The 20,025-nt window shown below is 45.7% G+C and overlaps 1 protein-coding gene across 1 annotated transcript in view; it reads left to right on the top strand.

Annotated features, from left to right (window-relative positions):
* Positions 1-19,592, top strand: part of MAP3K20 (mitogen-activated protein kinase kinase kinase 20) — a 94,133-nt gene extending 74,541 nt beyond the window's left edge. Inside the window, 6 exon segments of the mRNA XM_050899598.1 lie at positions 316-408; positions 11,402-11,518; positions 13,045-13,119; positions 14,183-14,333; positions 18,619-19,105; positions 19,107-19,592. Of these exon segments, the coding sequence (XP_050755555.1) occupies positions 316-408; positions 11,402-11,518; positions 13,045-13,119; positions 14,183-14,333; positions 18,619-19,105; positions 19,107-19,296 (1,113 nt within the window). The 3' untranslated portion in view covers positions 19,297-19,592.
* Positions 19,593-20,025: the final 433 nt, after the last annotated feature.

Raw genomic sequence — 20,025 nt, 5'->3', positions numbered from 1 at the left:
GCAGTGCCGGCTGCAATTCCAATGGCAGTGGCTGCCATGATGCTCGCAGCGGCACCGTGCCACGCTGGAGCAGCTCGGCCAGGAGCAGAAATTGCGCAGCATCTCCCAGGTGCCATCCACTGCGCGCCGTAAACCCCTGCAGAAGCCCTGGCCCCTCTTGAAGTAGCGTGATCGGGGCAGAGTGAGGGCTCCTTCCTGCTGCCTGCCAGACTTGCAGCATCTGAAAGGCAAATCCTTTCTGCCACCAAAGGCCTTGCTCCTGTCTCCCAGGGGGTTGTGGTAGATGTGAAGTCTCACCTTGCCTTTTTTTGGCAGGATTCTGCAGGTGGAGCCGAGGAAAACATAGAGAAAGTAGTGAATCTTGAACTCGTTTTTGGTTATCACTTGAAGCCGGGAAATGGTCCAAAGGTAAGCTGGGACCGCTATATTGGTTGGTTTGGTTAACAGTCACTACCCAGAGGGTCCAGTATCTTCTGGACACAAAAAGATAATTTGCTGTGAGAATCCTCTTGTTTTGGAAAGTGCTGACCAATGTCAAGATGGCAAATAGGGCTGCATTGGTGTTGGGGAATCGCACCCAAGAGCAGGCGAGGAAGGCTTTGACTGAAAGCTTTTGTTTCCTCGTGAACAATATTTTTTAACAGTAATTTTTGTAATTCAGGCTTTCACTTTGTTCCTTTTATCTCAATGGGTGTGAAACAATCCATTTATGCAAAAAAACCCATTCACAGTTGAGCAGTGCCGTACGCCTGATGTAAGTGGACAGACTATTACTTTTGTCTTGGCAGAAAGGTGGTGTCTTTTTATGCAACCAAGAGGAGTTTGGAAAATGCATGGCTGCTGGCTGAGGAGGACGGGACTGGTCCTGGTGGTGACTCTGTTCACTCACGGTACTGGAGAAGGAGGGAGGGGTAGGTGCAGCACATTGCAGATGGCAAAACTATTGTGCAGCGGCTGGTAAAAGGCAATTACCAGCATGCCACATCCTAATCAAACCTCAGCTCCAAGCTGAGCTGGTTCAAGGATCTCTCGTTACGCCCTCTGTAACGGGAGCGTTGACGACTCCCGATGTTCCAGCAAAGCATTTCCACCACGTTGTCTTTTCTCGAGAGTGAGGTTTGTCCCATGCTTTTTGTTTGCTTTATCCAGCCTGCCATGGACTCTGAGTTCAAGGGTTTTAGAATTAATCATCTATGTGGAAATGGTGTGCAAAGCATTTCTGAGTTAGTCAGGGGTTGTGACAGCAGGATTTGTTTCCTTTTGTATTTGACAAATCTGCATTGTGTGTCCACCCTAAACTTGTGGGTGGCTGACTTTCATCTTGTGTTATCTGGCTGCTTTGCTTTCAGGGCATATTGTTTGCAGAAGTCTCTTGATTTCTGTACTTGGTGGTGCTTGCAGAGAAAGCATTTAGGTTTGTACTTAGTAGGAACTTGGACTCGTACTGAAATCATTTCATAAATTTGAAAAAGCTTTCTGCTTTTTGTCTGGAGATTTCCTTTTTTTGTTTGTTTCTTTTATCCTAAGCACTTTGTTTTTCTATGAAAATCTTCTTTGTGAATTACTTCTACTGTCTCAGTGTTCTTGAACGCATGTAGCTTATGCTGCTGCTTGTTTGTAGGTGTGCATCTTTCTCTCCCATGTGCAACTCTACAAGGAACTAAAAGTCCATGAAATAGCTCATATCTCCCTTCCATTTCCAATATGGGTTGTGAGCCGTAGTGCAGGGAGGTGGGCAACCTCTCCCAGGAAAGAGCAAGAGAAGGAGTGAATTAGACCTCTGAGTGTTGGAGAGAAATTCAGGTTGCACTAACCCCTACTAAGTCTGAGGACAAGTAGATATTTTAGCCATGACAGCAAAATTTGCAAATGATACGTATGCCAAAGTCTACGGGACAGAAGCTGCATTATTATGAGACGACAGGGCTAGTTCAATGGGCCTGCATAGTGCCGACATAACCTTTGCAGGCTTCTGACATGCCCACTGAGAACCCTTTTTTTTTTGGTCCTGCCTTCCCTGTGACCTCCTAATTGGTCCTCTCTGCTCTGTGTGCTGTCAGGCCCCTTCCTAAGGAAGCCATTCCCTCCGCAGCCATGGGCCCGTGCCAGGCATGCCTTCCCCAGCATTCGCCCCGCCACAGCACCCGTGTCCCTGATGCCATTCCAGGGAATGCACAGTTTGTCACCTGAGTTTGTCTGGGCTGGAAACTTCTGTCCGAGATCTGCTTATTAACTCATACCTGCCTTTAAAGGTGTTGCAGCTAAGCCAGTTTTAAAAAGTGGACTGGAAGGAGTGGATCGACTGAGCTTTTGGGCAGGATGCTAGGGCCAACGTGAGCAAGGTAATTTGCATTAAACACTAACAAAGACTGCTGTGGTACATACAATATAGAAAATTTGGCTAGCTTGCTTCTTTGAAAATCCCTGGATACAATCTTCTAGCTCCCCTAGAGGCTGCTTTAAGCCAACTACTGCTGCCATCCAGATTTGTTCCAAAATGAATTGGAGATACTGGGTAAACCAGGATTGAAGGGTTTAAACTTCTTTTACTGTCCCATTTTTGTAAGAGTGGTGCCTGTTCCTGTAAAACTGGGTCAGCAGAAGCACGTGGGATCATACCTTCCGCCATCTTTATAGCTAAAAAGCTGGCCTACATCAGTTTAAAAATAAATTTCTCAAAGGAACTTTACCCTAATCAGTCCCTATAACCGGCTGCCTGGCTAAGAAGCATTTCTCCTGTTTTCGCCATGAGGAAAAAGAGGCAATAAGCTCAAATCTGGGTTACGAGTTGAGAACGTGTGTTCCCTGGGTGATGTGTAGACTGCTAGACCTGTGTACATCAAGGGAGGTTATTAGGCTCAGCTGGGAGCTGGTGCAGCGCAGCAGGAAGGGCTCTGTACAGGGGAACAGGTCACGCTGGGAGGTTTTACCCCTGGCTGGCTCTGTGCTGGTCTCCTGGGCTGAGTTCCCATTAGTTATTGTAGTACATCTTCTGGTGTAGCTGCACCCGGAAGCAAGCCTGTCCATGTGCTTGGAAGTGGCTCTGCCAAAGCATGGGACAGGACAGACACGTGGGACAAAAGCACGCTCCTGATCCGAACTAAAGCTCTGGTGTGGGTGCAGCCTCAGCATGCAGCATGGCATACTGCAATGCCACAGGGCATGAAAGTGCTGGATGAGCTGGTCCAGGACCCAGAAACCATTTGAAGGGTGCAGGTTAATTCAGATGCATTTGGCTGTTCAGAGCACAGCACCATTTCAGGTGTGAAGATGGTTCCTCGGGGCACAGGTGTCCTCTACCTGGCACTGCACCGAGCCCGGTCGGCACAGCCAGTGCACCTTCTCCGTAAGCAGGCAGAAACTTAAGGGCCTTAGGAATGGCAGTGTCTTTTAGCAAGGGTCCTGATGAATATACTTCAGGATGGCACTTGAATGTTCAGCCTTGTCTGTACACTGAATGAAACATTGACTTCCCAGTACGCAACTTTACCAGCCTCAGATTTGTTATCTAATTTAAACTGCATCTTCTAGTAGGATTATGTTGGTTTCCACCAGCTGACAGATGCAGTCATTTCATTACAGTTTCCTTCCCTTTTTAACTGCATCTTTGGAGGTGATGAAAGCTCAGTTGACCTTTGTGCTCTCCGAATGCATCAGGAGTGAGCGCTGCAAAGCTAACCTGGTTTTTAGAGGTTTCTTTTCCAACTCTTGTAGTTCGAGTTATGTGGTTACTTCCATTCACTTCCTTTTAATGACCTTTCTGTACACAATTCCCACTGAGCTGAAACGTGATAGATTTAGACATTTTATATGAATTTTTTCCACAAATTAAAAGAAAAAGGGGGGGGAGGGGGGACACACCAATTAACTCCAAGATACCAAAGAGGGTAAAAAACCAAACCCTGGCAACTGTGGCTTGAACTGATTTGCAGAACTGCAGAGGGAATTTTCAATGGCTTTCTCATCCTAGGCGGCTCATTAAAATTTCCCAATCAGGGAAAGGTGTCTGAGCTGTGTCGGCTCCTTACTGATGAATCACCCAACCCGTTAAGAAGGATGGTTCACAGTCTTTTTGTCTCCTGTTGATGCATTCTTTAGTTTTGGTCCTCAAATGGGCAGCTTTCACCATGCCTTTGAATGTTTTCATTTTTTACCAAGTGTGGCACAATCTGACCTATACAAACACAAAGCCTTGAAGTTGGCTCACCATTTTGCCTTATTTTTCCCCAGTTACCTCTCCCTCCATTTGACAAGGTAAGGAGCAGAGCCTCTTCAAAACCATCTGCCACCTGTGTGAACTATTTTCTAGCCTTGAATATCCAACTGTTTTTTTTAATTTTAATGCTATTATTTAAATGTGTGGTGCAAAAGTGAATATAATATTAAGGCTACTTTAGAGAGACATTGTGACCAGCTCTTCATGTGGAGAAACCCAGGCTGGCAAAAAGCAGGCAGTACCAGACAAAACAGTACTGAAATAGTTGTAACTGGAATGCATTTTCACAAGTGTTTGAGACCATTTCTGCTGCTTCTTCCTTTCCACCCTCCCACGATATCAACACTCATAAAATCTTTCTTTACTCTCTTAAAAATAATTCCTAGTTCAGGCAGACATGATATAACATCACCAGTTTAGCTTGCCATGTAAGGTTCTCCTCACATTACAAATGTGGCAAAAAATAAAGCAAGGGTCGAGGTCTAAAATTTAAAATTCCAGTTTTGTAGTTTTTCTAGTTGTACATATTCCCCATGCTCTGTAGGTATTTTAACCCACTTCTCTAAGTAAAGCTGACAGAGGAATTGGTTTTATCTGACCCTTCTTTTGCAAGATACTTGCAAGTACCTTGACTTTCTAATGTGGGGTTATTTAACCTTATCTCAAAACCTCATCTTCTAAAGCCTCTCTCTTTAATTACATCTCAAAGCACAATGCTTTCACTACGAGAGGCTAATAGTTAATGTAAGAATCAGAGTAGCTGTGTTTGTGTTCCATTTTCATAGATTTGCTCCTATTCTAATAAGTAGTCAGTAAAGGGGTAAATACTTTGTGAAGGAAAAAAAAAAAATTACCTAAGCTGTAAAATAAAACCACAGCCACATTTAAATATAACCAGCACCATTAAGAACTGGTTAATGTAGTCCGCCAAGGAGGTGGATCAGTGGTAGGGTGTTAGAAGTTTAGTGCTGGTGATCTGAGCTCCTTGTATTTTCTTTCAAAGAGGCTTTTCTGGACCACGTATTGTTTTTACACGAGGTGGAGCTGGTATAACTCCATCACCTCCACTGGGATTGCTCCAGCTGTAGCATCCATGTGTAACTGAGGTCAAACTCAAGCCAACACCTTTTAAAATCCTTGTGTAGGCAGTGCTGAGCCAGGGATTCCCATCAGAAATGATTCCATAATCCTGAAGAGGCATATAGACTTTTCAGCTAGGTAATTTGCTCACTTGACTTTCTAGACTTTTTAATCTCAAGCTTTATTTTTATACCTTGGCCACTCTGAATTAACTTGCTGCCTTCCACACGTTGTCTCTCACGCGTACAGCCTCGGTCACGGATACATCTGAAGAAGCACAGACAGGTTCCCAGTGTTCTGTAGGCTTGGCACGTCCTCTCCAGACGAAAGCCTGGAAGAGGAGCCTCTGTCCCCGGCACGCGCAGGACATGTCCAGCGGCCCTGCCATGCCTTTCCTGAGCTCCTGCGCGCCCTTGTCCCTGCAGCCGACGTCCCGCAGGGCTGCAAGCCCCCGTGTGTGAGCTGTAGCCTCCGCGCGCTGCCCCACCGTCAGTGGGGAGGTGCTGCCTGCACGGCTCCAGCGCGTTGTTCCCACGAGCGGTCCATGGGAAATGCCACCGGAGGACGGGGCTGGCTCAGACAGCACGGGAGGGCGCCCGCGCGGCCCTCCGGGAGGGGACTCGTGTTTTTCATGCTTCCACCTTTACAATCCCGCTGTCGCAAGCAGGCTGCTCGTGTGGATGATGATGCCTGCGACCGCAGCAATCCCCGTTTGCTTCTGATCACATGGCAAGGGCAGCTTTTGGTACGCTACGGCAAGGCTCAGGACCGCCGTTATCACAGAGCTCTCCGTCTCGGCTGCTGCAACCTGCTCTTCTCAGGGCTCCAGCCCTCAGCACGTAGCGGTGCCCAGTATTTACCATTATGTTCCCCTCCATGGCGGCACAGAGCTTCACAGCGCTGGATGTTAAGGAAAGGCGCTGTCAGGGGACAGATATTTTTGGTACCACCGGGTGGTCTGCATGGATGTTAAAAAGGCCTCGTGCTTCTCCAGGCGAAGCTCCAGCCAGCCAGTGCTTGTTGCCTTGCAGAGGAGTAAGGGCTCCGGCTTTTGGAGGAGGCACCCAGGCAACTGATAACATAAATATATCTTTCACTTGCTTTGTTTCTGTACGTTTTAAGACCATCTCTCTTGGAAGGCCTCCCCTCCGCCCCTGTTTTTTTCTGCCTGCACAGCTGAAACAAAACCGGCGGTGGAGCCACCTTCTCTCGCTGGAGCCTGGCTGGCAACAGCCTGCCCTGACCTGAGACACCAGCCATTGTTAAGGGTATAACACATTTACATATTTTGCAATAAAACATCAGTTATTTGCATTACTGTGTCAAGTTTTATTTGATTCTTTCACCTAAAAATGACTCATTTTCCTTTCTTGTATTTTAAAAACCAACTACTCTAAGCTTGTTTGAGAATAATCAAAAATTGCCCATTTAGCTAGAAGTCATTTTCTTTTCAAAAGGCAAATGTTATTTAATCTTTCAGCTGTTCATTGTGCCATCATAAATACTTTCTTTTCAGCACAGTTGTGGGGACTGAAATGAGCCCACTAATTGCCTCCCATTTCGACTGACATGTGGTGGTTTAGTGGAAAGAGAACACAGCGGGGAGAAGGAAATAGGAGGCTGAGAAAATGAGAGCTAATTATTTTCACTGCCTCATGTCAGGCTCTGTGTCAGCCTTGTTTTTACAAACTGGAAGGTTTAGCACTAAATAAAACAAACTGGCGTCATGTTTTTATATACTGGCAGTGTCATGGAAGCAGCTGCACATCTCAAAGACAATATAATGCCTGCATTCGCATGGACACCATCTGACAGCCACTGTGAGCCACTGCTAATGAGGATATCACAGTGGTGCCAAGTGAAAGGTGCTGAATTATGTATGATTCTTCATCAGTGCAGCAATAGTCCTGTACATCATTATGAGACATTGTTTTGCTGAAGAGATTAAAACATTCTTAGTTCCAGACCCTGCAACCTATACACGCTACAAGAGGTTATTAATGGAATTTTTAGGGAGAGTTTCTTGTGGATTTCTTTTTGGTTAAAAATATCTCATGGGACAAAGCCGTGGTGGGTCATGACACTATATCTATAAAGAAGAGAAGCAAATTAACCGTAATTGTGTTATCTTCCTTTAAATCCAGAATAATAAAATATAGTGTAGCAGGGTGATACATAATGATAAATAACCCAAGTGCTGTCACTAGATGTTCAACTCTAATGCCTTTAAAACAGCAGGTTTCAGCAGCTGAGATAGATAATAGCTAAGAATGTAAAGGAGCTTCTGGGGACCTAAATCATCAACATGCTACTACTTTTAGTACCAGCATGACCAACATTTTTTTCATATTTGTTTCATCTTGCGTTACATCTTACTTTTCTTCTAATATCCAGTTGCCTGCTACAATGCCATTTCCATTTTTTCGTCAGTCTTTAAAAAAAAAAAAAAGTTTATTGCAACCACTGATTTTAAAACGAATCCTGGATTTGGGCCTCCTTGAAAAATGAGGTGTCTCCCCAACAAGAGTTTTAAGCTGTTGTTGCAGGAGACATGTTTGTTGTTTAAAGCCTGTGCTGATCTTTTTCATTTCCCTTTCAGTTTTTGTTGCAGTGGTTAGTGCATATGGGGTTAAAGGAGTATCGTCACCACAGTAAGCTGGAGACTTAGTTTTTAAAGTGTTCTTATTTTCTGTTTCGAAGCTGAGGATAAGTGGCTGAAAATACATGTGTGATTTGCAGAGGCTGCTGATTTATTGGCTTTGTCAAAGTGTTATTCAGAAATGTTTTTCACACAAAGTTTTGCTGGTTGTGCCTCTCAGTTCTGAAAGGAGATTTTTTTTTTTAAAACAAAACGCTGAAATTCTTTATTTAAATCAAAATCGAGCAGGTAAATATTGGGAGGTATTTTAATGCTTGAATTACAAGATGTCCAGGGAAATGTCTTTGAAGGACTTGTATAAGTATATTTATCAACCAGACATTTTGAACAAGCCATTTCCAGATTATTTTCCCACATACGTCTGGCACTGAATGTAGTCTTGATCCAAGAAATCTTATGGCTCCAATTCATCAAAGAATTGAAATACGTATACTTGGTTATTCTAGCCAAATCTTTGCTTAAGTGGCTGAGCATCTCTCTCCTATTCATTGCTAAATAAGAACCTAGAACTCAACTGGTGAACAGGGAAGTATGTCCCTTTCTGCAGCACACAAATCTCGCATTATTTACTGTGTGGTTGAACAAAATGGTTATCAACTTTGTAAGACAAGTAGCCACCTACTTATCTTAGATATTTCCCAAGTGCCTTGATTCAAAAGTCACCTAGCTGCTGTCTTTTCGCCTTCCTTTTCCTTCCTTCCTTCTCTCTTTCTGTCTTTTCTGTCTTTTCTCTTTTTCTCCCAGCCTCTCCTTCCCTTTCTCTCCTCCCTTTATTTCCCTGTCTTTCTCTCTTTCTCTCTTTCCCCTTTCCACTGATGATTTTACAATAACGCAAAATGAAAACCTTTCCAAATAAAACAAGACAAGTATTTTTGAGTGACCGGAGAAAGTATGCTTAGCATGGTTATTTGCCCTTTTGGTATCTGCGTGGTGTGGCTGGAGAGGACTCCAAGGAGGACCGAAGGTTTGGGGACTGGATTTGAAGGACGGGAGAGTGTATTTCTTTCTCTGAAGCTGCAGTTTGGAGCCAGGGAAGGCGGTGTTTGTGCAGGGCTGGTGCATCCACAGCTGCGTGGGGCAGCCTGATTCGTTACCGCACAGAGAGGGCTCCTGCGTGCGTGGCAGATCCGGCGAGGGGCCGGGCGCTGGCAGGTGCCCACCGCCTGCCAGACCCTGGATTTACACAGCTTGTCAGACTTTTCTTTAGAGATGGTCATTTGATTTATGTTGTTCATTAAAATGAGCTTCACATTTGTCAGATCTGGTCTGTAAGGAGATGTGAGCGAACAGCACAAAATCCCTAGTCGTGGAGGCACAGGAATCCCAGCACAAGGTGCGGCTCTGGCTCTTGGGTGCTTGGCACTGGTCTCACGGCAGGAGATGTGCTGAATTAACTGGAGGATAGTATTTTATGTCAATGTTTTGTTCTTTCCTTGGCTCAGGTGTTTTTGTAAAACTTATATGTCATCAAGCATCTTGTCTTTAACCTCAGGTTCGATCTGCAATAGGGAATCCAGGTAGCATGAATTTAGGAAGTCCTGCAAAAAAGTCTGTCAACAAGGATGGTGTGGGCAGGCGGAGGAGCACAGTTTGAGAGGCGAGGAGGAGTCAGAGACAACTGCTTTGCTGTTGCTGTTGAGTTACATAGCACGTACGGTCCTCAGCTGACATCAGGGCCAGTGCGTTGCGCTGTACCTACCTGGGAAGAGACAGGCGTAACCCTGGGTTAGCTCACAACCCAAAAAAGCAGGACAGAAAAAGGATGTGCAAAGAGATACAGTCCATGATTAGGAAATGGAGGCACAGGGCGACTTCAGCGCCTTATCAGGTTGCGCAGGAAGCCGATGGCAGAACTGGAAACTGAACTTGGTGCCTCCGAGTCTCAGTCCGGTGCCCTGACCGCTGGACCATGGTTCCCATTGCTCAAACTCGCACCGGGGCAATGCGAAAACCAACTCACACGTCCACTCTGCTCGTAAAAGGCAGAAGCTTTCAATGGGGACAGATGGACACACAGGGCCAAATGCTTTCATAAGCATAATTTGTTTTTGCAGTTTGGAAATGATTATACTCCAGTTTTCTTTTATCTTGGAATTGCCAATTCAATGCCTGATTGAAAGCTTTGAGACTTCTGAGGGCTGAGCTCCTACGTTACATTTATGAGAGATGCACGTGCAAACACTAGCAGATAATCGCATGTGCGAACAGATACTTTTTAGGCTGCTGTACGTTTGTGTGTGCAAATAACTGCTTACGCAAGCCCTTGGCCCTAAGCGGCCATCTGTGTCCCCATTGAAAGTTTTTGCATTTTCTGAGCAGAATTGAGGAGAAGACTGCCTCCCGCAAACGCGGAGACTGCACCTGCCCGGCCAGCGGCGTGCGGTGGACACAGACCCTCCTGAACCCCTGGCATGTCTGGAGGAGCTCCTGTCTCTGTGAAGGGCAGATCCCCTCCTGCCTGCACGGAGATGGAGACACTCTGCTTCACTGCAGCCCTCTTGTCCCTCAGGGGACTGATTTTTGGAGGAGCTCAGTGCACCAGACAGTATCTAATCCCCAAAGCACCTGCCGGGCACACCAGCAAATGTTGGCTGGTTTGCACCATGGACAGGCAGTCTCTGGTCCCCAGTGGGAGCCTCTCTGGCCACAGGCACAAACCCCAGTCCCAGCACTCAGCCCGCACGGGATGTCCTGCAGGATGCTGCCAGAGCCATCAGCTTCTGCAGGCTCACACCTGGGCAAAGTGTTGGATGTTGGCCCCATGTTCAGCTCACGGGATTATTTAAGGATACCTTTCATTGCTTTGGTTTATTAGACTCACTATGATTATTTTCTAAGCTGAGCTCAGTGCCTTGCTGAGCACTCAGTATCTGAAATAAGTGAGCTGTAATAACCAGCTCATCCTCTTGCCCATTATTTGAGCAACTGTCTTAATGGTGTTTCACAGACCCTCTGGTCATTTGTTCCCGGGTTCACCGGGAAGATGTCCTTAGGGCTGGCTGCCAGCCCTGGCTGTGACCCTGAGTGGCAGCTCCCACCGCTGCCCTGTGCCTCCACCCACCACCACGCAGGTGTGCAGAGCTCCCACGCCGCCCGCTCGAACGGGCTGTCCGTCCAGGTGGGTGAAGCCACTGTCCTCCTGGAGCCCTTCAGGGGATCCACACCTCTGAAGACATCCAGACCTGTCAATGTGACGTCTGTGTCTCAGGGTGAGCTAAGAGGAGAGTGAACAAGAGAACCCGAGGGTTTTCCATTATCAACACTTTTACTGGAAAACATGCATATCCTAAAATATGTGTGTGTTCCTTATCTTTCTCGTTGGGTTATTTTTCCCCCCATATATTGAGGATTAGGTTTTGGGTTGTTTTGGCTTTCGGTTTTGTTTCATTTTGGTTTTTTTTTATTTGTATTCTAACAATCCAGCATTCTTTTTTTATTATTCATAGGATTGTAAATGGAAAATGTACATGGAGATGGACGGGGATGAAATTGCAATAACCTACATAAAAGATGTGACATTCAACACTAACCTACCTGATGTAGAGATTTTAAAGATGACAAAGGTATTTACAGCCTTAAAGCTTTCATGAATTCACAGATCTCAAACAAAGACATTAAAATACCACAGCAGTCGACTTTTGTGCTTGCGGAAGCTCAATCTCTTGACAGCTTTTAAATAAAATGCACATTTTAAACAGATTTGTATCATAATAGGAGTTAGGTATTTTGGTTCTCTTTTAAGCTGACAATAATGTTAACAATAGAAAAATAAGAGAAAGAACTAATTTATATTTTCTTGGTTTAATTCCATGTTATATCCTCTGAATTTATTACCCCTTTTAAAGAAAAAAATGTTCAAAAAATTATTTTCCTTTTTAAGAGAAGAAGTGATTTAAATGTTCCAGTTTGAAACTTCATGTTATTTGTCGGGTTTTTTTTTTTTCCTCTTTTTTTTTTGACATGGTTTTAGAACTTTTACGTGGTTCTAAAACTCCCTCTTTCATGCAACGGTGGGTTGCAAAGACTGAAACCCATCAACAGACAGTACAGCACTGAACATCTGCAATTGAGTGTCACTGGGCATTTTACCTTATTTCAGAACCTGCCTGTAAATATTTACCAGCCAGCATTTAGACTGCTTTTACCGTAAGCAACAGAAGCTTTTTTAATGCAGAGGGCATTCTATTTGCTGTTATTTTAATTGTTTGTTTTTATTAATATGCTCCACTTGATAATAACTAACAAAATAAATTTCTAAATGAAAAAATATACAGCTTGATTACCAATTAGAATGCCGCTCTAATGTGCACTGGTAAAAACCCCCAAACTCCTGAATGCTTTTAACTGTGAATTTTTGGGGCAAAATTTTGCAGGAATCTTTGGTTATTTTTTCTAAAGGAAAAACTGAAAATCAGATTCTCAACAGTCAGAATTTTAAGGAAAATGTGAAAATATGAGTATTTGCCAAAAAGGATTCTCATATTTAATTCATGCTAATACTATTTTTATAGTTAGTGATTTCTGGAACAACACATTATTATTATTATTATTATTATTATTATTATTATTATTATTATTATTATTATTTTGTTGCAAAATAGTTTTCTGTTTAATTTTCATCTTGGGCATTTTAATTTTTTCCTTAGAAAAAAGCTAAAAGTTAAATAAACTAGTAACTAGATACAATAACATTAACTTTTCACATACTTCAACATTTTTATATCTGTCAGGGAATATCTCCGAGAATCTCTAGATATTTGTTCTTGCTGCCCTCTGTAAGTCTAGCAGAAAAAAAAATGTACACGCACAAAAATGAAAAAGGTTTATGCCCCCATGAAAACATTCCATGTTGTCTTACCTACTGTCTGTTATTTATAGAAATCTCCTCTCGGTTTCCGTTTGTAAACAAGGAAGTAAATAATTCCAAAATACATTGCTTTGTCTCATAAGATTTTAAGAAAAGTATTGATATTAACAATATGGAAACGGATGAAAAAAGGCAAATGTTGAAAATATCTTTGGGGTGTTTCAGAAACAAGTCAGGAGATGAAGAGCACCTTATAAAACTCCCACCATGGTTTTTTTTCAGCCACCGTTTGTAATGGAGAAATGGATTGTGGGGATAGAAGAACACCAGTCTGTAGAATGTGTTGTTACGTATGAGGTAAGCTCTAAGAAACAAATAAAAAAATTGTTTATCCAAGATAAAACCTAGATGGGAGATGTGGAAATAGCATCCTCTGGCTTTGTTATATCCTATAATCAAGTCTCAGCAGCCTGTAATTAATTATAAAACCTAAAGTTCAGAGCAAAAGCTGAATGAGGTTTACAGAGACAATGTCCTCAGGCTGCTGCCTGGGACGGCTCTTTTTCTCAAGGATGAAAACTCCTTTTGCTTGAAGTGTAATGGTCAGTGTTGTTTGCATTACTTGAAGAGACTATTTTTTACATTTTCAATGAAGCGCTAATTAGGAGAGCAGAGAAGCAACAGGAGAAGAAAGAAAATGAGAAGTCAAGAGTAAAATAAGATAAAATAAAACCCGGAAGACAATTTAATGTGATAGTAATTAGCCTTTGTAAAAAGAGTTTGCAGTTACTTACAAAAGCATTTTTATAAAGACCAATGCTGTGCATCACAAGGAGGCTAATAATTGAGACTCCAGCTCTGTCCTGAGCAAGGATTCAAGCAGTGATGGAGAGACAGGGAAATCCTGGACCTTGCTTGCCTGTCTCAGAAGTGAAGAACAGTAGTTTTCTTTCAGCCTGAAGTTTCTTGCAGGAGTCATAGGCCCTTAAAAGCAAATGGAGGAGCTTGATACTACAGGAAAGTTTTGTGGAGGGTCCCCCTGCAAAAATACCTGCTTAGTCCTACCTCGTTTAGCAGAAAGCACTGCCCATTTGACGCTCACATTAATATAACTAGTAAAATATATTTTTGTGTTTGTAGAGGAAGGCCTTGAGATCTTCCCTCCACATGGTACATGAATTGAAACAGTTATTCACTACCACATTTTTAGCATAATCACAAAATACCAGCCAAAATTATCTAGAGTCTAAAAATACTTGAGAACTGGCTAAGTGGTTTTGCAAAACAGACTCTATATTGCAAATGCTGCTGCCGCCCAGGCACTAGTGGAAGTTCCCTCGTAGGAGAGCTTAGTGGGTTGTGTGTTGTTATGTCCTCATGTGCGTTATGTCCTCATGTGTGTTGTGTCCTTCCTGAGCAGAGTGACGTTAGAGCTCCCAAAACCACCAGGCACATCCAAGCTATCTGCTGGAGCAAGGTGAAAGCGCAGGACGAGGTCGAGACAGTAAAGCTCATGATACAGACCTCGCTCCCCAACTCGGAGGGGAATTCACGAAGCAGATCTGACTCAAGTAAGTCAGTACACGCGAACTTTATTGCTGACATGGGCAAGGCATATACGGGAAGAACAGCAAAAAGTCAATGCCATTATTCTGTTCCAACAACAGAGCACATCTTGCAGCATCAGCTGGCATTGTGGTCCCTGTGATGTCTTCATAGATGCATGCAGGAGCACCCTGGCATGTCTAACTTAGCTTAAAGGCTAAACTTTGGGTAGTAACATGTTCTATACCACAGTGTGATTTAAGGGGGATGACCTGTATGCTCATATAGGAAGCATGCTGGAAGCAGTCCATGACAATTAGCTACAAATCTTTCATCTACTGTAGTCACTTGCGGTTGCACATCAACAGCAGACATAGAGCTCAGATCCTTCTGCTCCAAAACCCCAAATGCTTCACATCTTCCAGTAGTAAGCAGCCTTAAATCCTGACACTTTTTCAACCCATTCCTTGGGTCGGCTTTGGGTCAACCTTTTGATCCCCTCCAGTGTAGAAGGTCTTTGGGAGAGGTGGTTCTGCCTATGGTCCAGGCTTCTTCTCCTCTCTGTTGGCATATGTGTACACATCCATGGTAGCCTTTCCACGATGGCAGGCCTGCTCTTCTCCAAAGTCTGCTTGTGGTCGCTGGATCAGGGGATCAGCCGGCAAATCTGCCATTCTCCTCCAAATCCGCCCCTCTTCACCAAGACAAGAGAGTGCTCAGCTTTGTGGAGCCAAGTGTATTGGCATAGCAAAAGGATTTGGACTGAATTATAGCTTCCACACAAAGTGTGCAGGGCCTGGGGTGAAGATGTGTTTCTCAACCAGGACGTCAGGAAGGCATCTGCTGGGAAAGGAGACCATTTTACACATCTCTACCCTCTATCTGTTAGGAATAATGGAGTTTTCCACAGCTGTTTTGAGGATTTTGGGAGCCAGTGCTTTCAGCAGCTTTTATCCTGGCTTTCTCTCCCTGCAACCCAAACTCAGCAGGAGTGCTTCAGCCAGCTCTTTCCTCCTGCTCTTGGCCACCCAGCACACAGGCAGCTTTGCGCAGATGTTGTGCTTGGATACAGGGCACCTCCTGGAAGAGATGTGTGGGTGGAGGTTGCTCTTCCTCTGGCCAGTGATCTTGCAGGGGGGACACACATACCAAGACTGTAGCCTCAGAAGCTGCACATGAGATGGCAAGAAGTCCCCTGTGGGCGATACGCCGTTTTGACAGGTACATGCTGCCGGCCTGGCAGACCCCATAGGTGCTCCTGACGTCCCGCTCTGCTGTGAGGAAGAGTGGAAATCTTCCTACTCCACTCTTCTTCCACAGCTCAGCCTGCCCGTTTGAGCCAGCCCTGGCTCATCATTATCTGACTTCTGGAATAGTGTTTGTATGGCTTCTGGGGCTTGACTTGTTCAGTGAGATACATTTAATAATACAGTGGGCTCTGCACTGCAGTCGTGACTTCCTAACTAAAGTATGCCGCTGACATAGTCATACTGAACTCAGTTGACTCTAGCATAGTTCTGCCTTTAAGATCTGCTGTTCTTTTTGTAAAGGTGTTTGTTAGCCAAAGCTGTTTTTCTGATTGAGTTCACAGTAGGGCTGCAGAAATGTTTGGGTTGGGACAGCTGAGGGGCAGCACAGGAGCTGGAACAAGATACCAGTCAGCGGAGGGTGAACTTCTCTGATTTTGTACACTACTGCCAAATGTAGAAGAATGGCCTCGTGAATTGAGAGGTGCTGGATTTAGACGACAGACACATCTAAAATGGGTGCTCTTATTCCTAAGCAATTGTGATCCATTTGCAACACAACTGTGTTTTGTAATGTAGATGGGACCTAGAGCATGTCCTAAAAGATACATCTTCACTGCAGATTAGCTCTGCTGATGGAAGTTACCCTGGTTTCGGGGGTGATGAGCCACACCAAAGTGTGGTGGTGTATCTCCACAGGTTGGCTCTGCTGCAGTAAGCCAAGCTGCTTTCATTTTTTTGCAGTGAGCGGTGGGAGAGCTTGTCTGTCCCTTTGGCACATGGAGGAGTTACATGAAGGCACTAATGTATTGTCAGCACCCAAGTGAATAGGCACAGTTCAGAGGAGGTGGCTTACCAGCCAGAGTGAAAGCTGTGTCTCAGCTCTAGCAAACCTTCTGGCCTGTCTTCTTTACCAGACCACCTACCCCAGGTTTAAAACACCACCAAATCCAAGCACAAAGGTAAGGGTAATACCTGTCTAAGAGGCTAAAATAACCAGCAGTGAAGGTACTACCTCTGTGGGCTGCCACATAGAGCATTTAATTCAGTGTACGGAGTTGGTGGCTCAGAGACCATATGAAGGAGAAGCCCCCCATCCCACGAGAGGTGAGAGGCAGCACAGGGCACACTGGGAGGTCCCTCCTGGGCAGCTGGTCCCTGGGCTGGCGACCGTGGCTGGCCGTAAGGAGCAGGGACTGAACAGCCTGAAGGTGCTGAAGGGAGCCCCTTGTTCAGGACAGCATCGGCACTGGTCCCACGGGGCATGTGGTGGCCACCTGAGAGTTGGTAACAAATGAAGACCCAAACTCAAGTCCTGAGCCTGCTGCTTCCAGGTTTATGAGGTCTGTGTTTTACATCCACAGCCTTGGTAGGAGGGCACAGGGGATGGCAGAAGAGATGGTGTCTAGCAAGTACATTTCAGCATGCATGTTTCTTTTGAAACTGTGACTTTCAAGGAGGTTAAGAAGCAGAGAAGGCAATTCCCATCTGTCTTTCTGTGAAAGGAGGTTCATCTCTCAATGCAGCCAGAGCTATCTGCTGTGGCGGTGTCACACTCGCACTTTGACAGGAAAGACAGTTTCCTTTTGACATATTTGACATTAAGTTGAAGTGATTTAAATCTCTTGGGATTCAAGCAAAGTCTGGGGAAAGGAGGAATGGAAGAGACCATCCATTACATCTTAACAGGAGCAATCCTAATGAGGACAGAGCCGCTACCCAGCTCCCACAAAACTCCCCACAGTCAATGCAGCGTTGCAGCGAGAGGCAGAGGGCCGACGGCATAGGGAGTCTTTCCCTGGAAAACCAGCAAAAGGCGAGAGAGGAGCTGGGGTCCTCTGTTGAAGATATAACATTTCAGTTGCATCTATGCTTCTTCAAGCTGGCGGGTTTATGCTTTCCTGTTGGAATGATATTAACAAACTTTAAGGACAAATCATTCAAATGTCTCTAAAGCAAAATTATTTAAGCTGCTCCCCATGGGTTTTTGGCCAGGGCTGTGGCCTCAGATAAGAGAAATTCCTGGTCTCTGCTCTACCCATAAAGTAGCAAACCAGGCAGCCCTGGTAGTTCAAATGGAAAATTTACAACTATTGTATTTGCTATAGGCTTCCATGCAAACCACAGGACTGACTTTCAAAAGCCCTTCAGTCTGATCGCTGGGAGCTACAACTTTTGTTACGACGCCGGGGCTGTGACAGTAGGTATGAGGGAACTGTAATACCCCAAGTCGCTCACAGTTAAGCACTGTCTGAGCTCTCCTGGCTGAAGCCTGCTGCCTCACCAGCTTTTCCACATACAGAGTTGATTTTCTGCGTGAAGCTGGATGGAGCGGTGTAGCTGGGGCTTAGACTCAGTATCTGGAGCATGCAAAGTGAAGACTTCTGAATTTGTAGTAATAATAACAACTGAAGTGGCTCTGGTTGTTGTGGTGTATAGCAGTTTGAAGAGAAAATGGAGCGAGAGGAGGTGAGTCTGGCTGCCACAGCAGGGATTTGCACTAGGGTCTGCACCGCCTCCATCTCTGCGCTCGGCTGCAAACAGCGTGGCCATGCTGGCTGGGAGAGACGCAGGTGGAAGGCGATGCTGCAGCGGAGCCGGCACCTTGGGGTGCCCGCTCCATGCCTGCTCTGGAGATCTCCAGGCTCTTTTGCAATGAAAGCTGTGGAGAAATCTACCGAGGCTGCCAAGAGCATCACAGGACATGTTTAAAACCAGGTTGGGTTAGAAACACTGAGAGGCACTTAGGAGTGGGAACCCACCTGAACAGCCAAATGGATGGTTCGGTAAGTGTCTTCTAGTCTAAGCTCCATAATTTGCACTGGCATCAGAAATATTTGCATCACTTGCTTTTTTAAAAATGCAACATTATGTTCAACCATAACATTGAACATACTCAAACCTAGGACTATTTGCTGCAAGGCTGGGAGGGAAAGGGTGGTTTGAGACATGTTGAGGTTCTTCCAAGAGAAACTCTGGTACCTAACCTCACACGTTCAGTAAACCAGAGAGCAGTTTTCCATCAATTCACAGAAAGCTGACTCAGTTTCCATTTCCCTGCCAGGCATCGACAGCCAGTGGATGCAGACGCTGCGGATGCACCAAATAGCGAAAGCCATTTCTCTCCAGCACGGCCACCCCCACAGCCCGACCACCGTCACCCACTACCTGCCTTACCTTCACAGCCAGGACTCCTACGCTGCTGCTGTGAGGAGGACGCGCGGTCCCGTCAGTTACCAGTTCACGTCCATCAGCCACTCCAGAAACTCTTCTCCCCTCTCACACGGTTTGATGAGAAACCTCTCGAATCTGCACCTGAACTCAAAAGGCAGCAGCACCTCCAGCACGGCCTCTGACACCCCTTCGGAGAGGGACAGGTCTGCCGGCAAAGGCAGAAATGCCTCGCACAGTGGTAACTCCTGCAGCTCCTCGGATGGGCGGCGCAGCGGGACCAGCTCCCCGGTGCCCCCCAGCACTCGGGAAAAGCCTGCAGGACTTCCTCGCCAGTGGCCCCTCTGGCCTCCCAGCACCGCAGGTACCCCCGCAGCCCCCCCAGCCCAAGGCCATCCCGGGCATGCCCCCGCAGGGTGAGAGTGAGCCCAGGAGGGGTGAAGGGGAGAGCAGAGTCAGCGAGGGGGGGTGGATAAAGGTGCAGCATGCGAAGAAGCCCCACAGGCAGACCGCTGGCAAGCCAGGGAAGGAGAGGCCCAGGGGCAGCTGGCGGGGCCGGAGGACGTTCTGAGGGAGGAATTTCCCCCTTTATTTAACTGAACATTCAACCTAGAGAAGATACGCCCGCTCCTATTTAATTCGCCACACCGACGCCGGGATACCACCTCCTTCGCTGGCCGGCGTGGCCTGGGGCCTGCCACTGGAAGGGGAGAGCTGCCCACCTCTCCTTCTGTCACGGCCAGTGCCAAGGGATTTCATTTGATTTTCTCCCCTCCATTGGCTGCTCGTGTTCTCAGCTGACTGGATATCCACTGATTTGCTTAATATTTCAATAATAAAATCAGTAAGGCACAGCCAGGTGCCATAACAAAAGGCTCTCCGTTTCATCCTTAGGGAAGGAGCTCCGCTGCTACATCTCCCCTTGCCTTGCTTATGTCTCCCGACGCCGAGTCTGGCTCTGAGTGGGGTCTCCTCACCCCTTGTTCAATCTGCTTCTGCCAGGGCTATAGGAAGAGGTAGTATTTGTTATCAGACCAGCATAGTCTGAAAAAACAGGAACGGAGGGAGGTTTTTCTTCAGGTCCACTCCAGTAGCTTCACTTCTCCACTTCCAGCTTGCCACCCCCTCTCAGGAATTTCTCGCCTCGCTCCTTACTAAAAGTCCCGACACCACTGACCACGCTCTGTCACATACGCAGTTGTCGTAATCAGAAGGAGAAACAAAAACAAGGCTTTATTCTTTTGGGGAAAAAAATAAAAACAGAGGGAGAAAAAGGCATTGCCTTTATCATAGTTACATC

This window comes from Gymnogyps californianus, chromosome 7, assembly GCF_018139145.2.
Source record: "Gymnogyps californianus isolate 813 chromosome 7, ASM1813914v2, whole genome shotgun sequence".
In the NCBI taxonomy this organism is placed as follows: domain Eukaryota; kingdom Metazoa; phylum Chordata; class Aves; order Accipitriformes; family Cathartidae; genus Gymnogyps; species Gymnogyps californianus.
The sequence above is the reverse complement of the archived record's forward strand: the minus strand, read 5'-3'. Positions and strand labels throughout refer to the sequence as shown.